Source organism: Salvelinus sp. IW2-2015, unplaced genomic scaffold (genome assembly GCF_002910315.2).
Source record: "Salvelinus sp. IW2-2015 unplaced genomic scaffold, ASM291031v2 Un_scaffold2232, whole genome shotgun sequence".
Lineage (NCBI taxonomy): Eukaryota > Metazoa > Chordata > Actinopteri > Salmoniformes > Salmonidae > Salvelinus > Salvelinus sp. IW2-2015.
Window position 1 is genome coordinate 32,220 of NW_019943562.1, and position 6,099 is coordinate 38,318.

Below are 6,099 nucleotides of genomic sequence, written 5' to 3' on the forward strand. Positions count from 1 at the left end.
CAAACACGGAACTAGACAAAATAATGCGCGTAACAATATCCACAATATCAAAATACACGTAACACAACAATCTCTACACAAAGACATGATGGGAACAGAGAGAATATATACATATGGATTGATTGGGGAATGAAAACCAGGTGTGAAGGAACAAGACAAACAAATGGATACTGAAAATGGAGCGCGATGGTAGAAAGCCGGTGACGTCGACCGCGACCCGCCCGAACAAGGAGAGGAGCGACTCGGCGGAAGTCGTGACAGCGAGTTTTGAATCTAATCAAGACAACTTTAGCATTTTAGTTAATTGGCCAACTTTTCAACACTTGGTACTTTTTAGCAACTTTGCAACTACTTAGCATGTTAGCTAACCCTTCCCTAACCTTTTAGCTAACCCTAACCCTAATCTAACTCCTAAACTTAACTTAACCTAACCCTAGCCTAGCTAACATTAACCAGCTAGCTAACGTTAGCCACCTAGCTAGAATTTCTAACATAACATACTAAAGGGAGTGTCTCGGATTTACGTACAGAATAATACAAAAATGCTCTGAAGACTACATCTTTACTGATGTCACCTTGTAAAGATGGTTTCTCCCTTTTCTTCACCTTAAATTTCTCTTCTCTCTCTCTCTCTCTCTCTCTCTCGTCTCTCTCTCTCTCTCTCTCTCTCTCTCTCTCTCTCTCTCTCTCTCTCTCTCTCTTCTCTCTCTCTCTCTCTCTCTCTCTCTCTCTCTCTCTCTCTCTCTCTTCTCTCTCTCTCTCTCTCTCCTCTCTCTCTCTCTCTCTCTCTCTCTCTCTCTACTAACTGTGTAACCCCTGTGTTAGAGCAACGCCAGCTGTTTTATGTTGAACATTACAACCATTATCTCTGTCAGGTTATCTCCCTTTCTCATGATAGGGTCATTACATACCTGATAGGCTGGTGAATGTTCAACCACTGTAGTGGTCTCAAAGCTCATCACTAAGCTAAGGACTCTGGGCTAACACCTCCCTTGCAACTGGATCCTGGACTTCCTGTCAGACTCCCCAGTGGTAAGGGTAGGCAACAACACATCTGCCACGCTGATCGTCAACACTGGGGTCCCTCAGGGATGCATGCTTAGTCCCTCTGTACTCCTGTTCACCCACGACTGCGTGGCAAGCACGACTCCAACCCATCATTAAGTTTGCTGACGACACAACAGTGGTAGCCTGATCACCGACAACGATGAGACAGCCGATAGGGAGGAGGTCAGAGACCTGGCTGTGGTGCCAGGACAACAAACTCTCCTTCAATTGAGCAAGACAAAGGAGCTGACATGGACACAGGAAAAGGCGGGCCGAACAGGCCCCCATTAACATCAACGGGCTGAAGGAAGCGGTCGAGAATTTCTAGGACCATTTGGTCCTAGCGCAAGTCTAGGACCAAAGGTTCCTTAACAGCTTCTAACCCCCAAGCCATAAGAGCTGAACAATTATCAAATGCACCGACAATTTACATTGTAATGTAATTTTTTGGGTTACTTTTTCTTCAATTTAGTTTATTTAGTAAAAAAAAAAGTAAACTCTATTTGGTTGGTTAAGGGCTTTAAAGTAAACAATTCACGGTAAGGTCTACACCTGTATTTCGCACATGTGACAAATAGCATTTGATTTGATTTGATGAGTGGGTCATTACATATACCTGATAGGCTGGTGACATGTTTAACCTTCCTCCATCTCTCTCTCTCTCAATTTAATTAAGGGCTTTATTGGCTAAAATATGTTTACATTTGAACTAGAACAACAAAAGTGAAATATAAATATTATACAAACACAAGTTCCAAAAGAATAAAGACATTTCAAATGTCATGTCATGTATATATACAGTGTTGTAACCATGTGCAAATAGTTTTAAAGTAAAAAAGGGAAAATAAATAAACATAAACATTTAGTTGTATTTACAATTGTGTTGTTCTTCACTGGTTGCTCTTTTTGTTGTGCAACAGGTCACAAATCTTGCGGCTGTGATGCCACACTGTGGTATTTCACCCAGTAGATATGGAGTTTATCAAAATTGGTATTATTTTCGAATTCTTTGTGGATCTGTGTAACTGAGGAAATATTTTCCTAATATGGTCATACAATTTTTCTCTAATATGGTCATACAATTTGGCAGGAGTTAGGAAGTGCAGCCTCATTTCCACCTCATTTGTGGGCAGTGTGCAACATAGCCTGTCTCTCTTGAGAGTCATGTCTGCCCTACGGCGGCCTTTCTCAATAGCAAGGCTATGCTCACTGAGTCTGTACATAGTCAAAAGCTTTCCTTAATTTGGGGTCAGTCACAGTAGTCAGGTATTCGCCACTGTGTACTCTCTGTTTAGCCAAATAGCATTCTAGTTTGCTCAGTTTTTTTTGTTAATTCGTCCCAATGTGTCAAGTAATTCTCTTTTTGTTTTCTCATGATTTGGTTGGTGTCTAATTGTGTTGCTGTCCTGGGGCTCTGTGGGGTCTGTTTGTGTTGTGAACAGAGCACCAGGACCAGAGCATATCCTCTCTCTCTCTCTCTAAATTTCAATTTAAGGGCTTTATTGCATGGGAAATATAATCTCTTCGCTCATGATAGTGTCATTACATAGTTTGACCGGCTGTGACAAAAGATAGATAGCGCCCCCTGTGGGTTACTTATGGTCTCTGAAGATGGTCAAATAAGACATTGCCTTTATAACATTAATGTTAACATATCATACTTTTTTTTTTTTATCCATAGATTCAAAAAAAGGCTTATAGTGTAAACTTTTCATATAAAAGTTGAATCACGAGAAAAAAAAGTCAACTCAACTGTGAGCTAAATTACCTGACGAGATCTCCCTTCAACAGAGGAGAGTGTCTTGGCTGTCACTGCTCACGCAAAGGCTACGCCACCAAACCAGGAAGCTAGAGTGGAGAAAATCGAAACGGGGTCGTCATAGTTACCACAGCCACAAAGTCATAATTATTGCTAAATCCCGCCTATTTCTACAATCTGATCTTAAACCTAACCATAATCACCACTGCAACCCTGCCTAATTATAACCTTAAATTAAGACCAAAAAAAGTACATTTTTGTTTTCATAAACTTTTACGATTGTACCCATTTTGACTTTGTGCGTGTGGTAATTAGTGACAACACAAGAGTATACATCTGTACTCCACACTGCGATGTTCGGAAGAAAAGAGAAGAAGATATTACCGTTTTTTCTCGGTGACAGAACCACGCACACACGAGAAGGGACACACGAATATAAAGTCACCGCAAGGGTCGGTTTGTCATTCGTCTTATCTGTATCTTTGTAACGTTAGCCACTATGTAGCTGGTTAGCGTTAGCCATTCTATGCATTTTTTGACTGTCAGCAATAGTCTTGTTATAGCTAGCTAATAGAGACGTTGTCATGTGTCAGGATAGACTTATACAATGCATATATATGTACCTTAGCTCAATAGACAGTGTCAGTGGTCCATTGTCATGTCAAAACAATCTATTAGCTAGCTAGCTAATCAATTCCAAAGGGGCATTGTTGGGAACTCGTGATTTGTTGCATGATTGAGCATCGAACCCCCTGACTAATACTTGACCCTTTGGGTAGTTACCCCCCCCCCCCCCCCCCCCTCTCTCACACACACCACACACACCCTTCTCCTCCCACTTGCCTTCTCGCTGCTGATAGTATTGTGCATGTAAATCCTTCCTCTCCTATCCTATGAACACCTTCAAAACAAAGGTCATGTGGTTTCTTGAAGAAGAATACCCCTCTCCCCACCTGTGTGATTACTACCTCTGAGGGTTTYGAGCTTGAYGTAGTCACCTCATACAAGTACCTGGGAGTATGGCTAGARGGTACACTGTCCTCCTCTCAGCACTAATCCAAGCTGCAGGCTAAAGTTAAATCTAGACTTGGTTTCCTCTATCGTAATCGCTCCTCTTTCACCCCAGCTGCCAAACTAACCCTGATTCAGATGACCATCCTACCCATGCTAGATTATGGATATGTAATTTATAGATCGGCAGGTAAGGGTGATCTCCAGCGGCTAGATGTTATTTACCATTCGGCCATTAGATTTGCCACCAATGCTCCTTATAGGACACATTACTGCACTCTATACTCCTCTGTAAACTGGTCGTCTCTGTATACCCGTCGCAAGACCCACTGGTTGATGCTTATTTATAAAAACCTCTTAGGCCTCACTCCCCCCTAWCTGAGATATCTACTGCAGCCCTCATCCTCCACATACAACACCCGTTCTGCCAGTCACATCCTGTTAAAGGTCCCCAAAGCAGCACACATCCCTGGGTCGCTCCTCRTTTCAGTTAACTGCAGCTAGAGACTGGAATGTCCAGCAAAAACCACTCAAACGAGACAGTTGTATCTCTACATTCCAAGACTCAATCATGGACACTTACTGACATRCYTGGCTGCTTCGTGTGATGTATTGTTGTCTCTACCTTCTTGCCCTTTGTGCTGTTGTCTGTGCCTAATAATGTTTGTACCARGACTTGCCTAGTTAAATATAAAAACAGGAAGTTCATACTATAAATGTATTCTATGTAAATGCGGTACACACATCACTATGTTTACTTTCGATGAATCACCCTTGTCCTTTCCTTCCATCTGTCTCTCTCCCTTCCTTCGCTCCTCTTCTCCCTCCATCCCATTGACTCATTCTACCATCTCTTTCTCTCTCTCTCGTGTTCTCGCACTCTCTCTCTCTTCCTGTCTCTCGATCTAGTTTGTCTCCAAGCGTCGTCCAGAGGACGTGAAGGAGGTGTTAGTGTGGAGGAGGTACAGTGAACTGAAGAAGCTATATGGAGAGCTGTCGTACACACACAGAAACCTGTTCAGGAGACAGGAGGAGTTCCCTTCGTTCCCTGGCGCTCAGCTCTTTGGTATGACCCAGTTAAAGTGATACTCCAGAACTTTTGCATCATTTCAGCCAGTAGTTGTGCTCGAGCCAAAACGGGTCCCCGTTTTTTTTTGTGTGCTACGTTCTCCGTTTCGTATGATATGTTACGTCCTGATGTTTTGCAATTCGGATGATATGTTTACGAAACCAATTCGTACAGTATGTTACGAATTGTTTTGTGCTTAAGATCCCGGACTGCATCTTTAATCAATGAATCAGTCAATCAATTAGTAAATCAGTCAGTCTAATTATTATTTTAAAAATTCATCTCTCTCAGGTAGGTTTGATGAAGGGGTGATCGAGGAGAGGAGGAGTGCAGCTGAGGCCATGCTCCTGTTCACCACCAATATCCCTGCTCTCTACAACAGCCCTCAGCTAAAGGACTTCTTTAGGGTGAGAAASATATAAATAAACAAGCATAAGGGTTTCCTTCCGTTAGCTGGAAATTACCGGCCAAAATGACAGGGAGAAGAAAAGAAAAAGTCCCATTGCAAAAACAATGCTTTTTATTCATTGATGGAAGTAGCAGTCATTGGAAACACATTTGATCGTTATGTTTATCGGTCTATAGGTTAATTTGCAACATTTTTTGTGTGGAATTAAATTGTCCTGTGTGTATTTTCATTAGTCATCGTGTATGTTATGTATCCAACACAACTATCACAGCATACAGAGACTATTTTGAGTGTGAATTCTCCTGCTGCTGGACTATTTCATTATTTTAACCTTTATTTAACCTTTATTTAACCTTTATTTAACTAGGCAAGTCAGTTAAGAACAAATTATTATTTACAATGTGTTGTTGTGCTAAACCAGACATTAGGAACACCTTCCTAATATTGAGTTGCATCCCCCCCCCTCCCCTTTTGCCGTCAGAATAGCCTCAATTTGTCGGTGAATGGACTCTTACAAGGTGTCAAATGTTCCACAGGGATGCTGGCCCATGTTGACTCTTCTTTAGGGTGAGAAAACATATAAATAAACAAGCATAAGGGTTTCCTTCCGTTAGCTGGAATTACCGGCAAAGAAGAGAGGAAAAGAAGCATTGCAAAAACAATGCTTTTTATTCATTGATGGAGTAGAGTCATTGGAAACACATTTGATCGTTATGTTTATCGGTCTATAGGTTAATTTGCAACATTTTTTTGTGTGGAATTAAATTGTCCTGTGTGTATTTTCATTAGTCATCGTGTATGTTT

At 41.5% G+C, this 6,099-nt stretch overlaps 1 protein-coding gene across 1 annotated transcript in view; it reads left to right on the top strand.

Annotated features, from left to right (window-relative positions):
- snx15 (sorting nexin 15) overlaps nt 1-6,099 on the top strand; it is a 23,379-nt gene that overhangs the window by 9,198 nt on the left and 8,082 nt on the right. Inside the window, 4 exon segments of the mRNA XM_024140659.2 lie at nt 3,134-3,233; nt 3,236-3,258; nt 4,727-4,883; nt 5,178-5,293. Of these exon segments, the coding sequence (XP_023996427.2) occupies nt 3,134-3,233; nt 3,236-3,258; nt 4,727-4,883; nt 5,178-5,293 (396 nt within the window).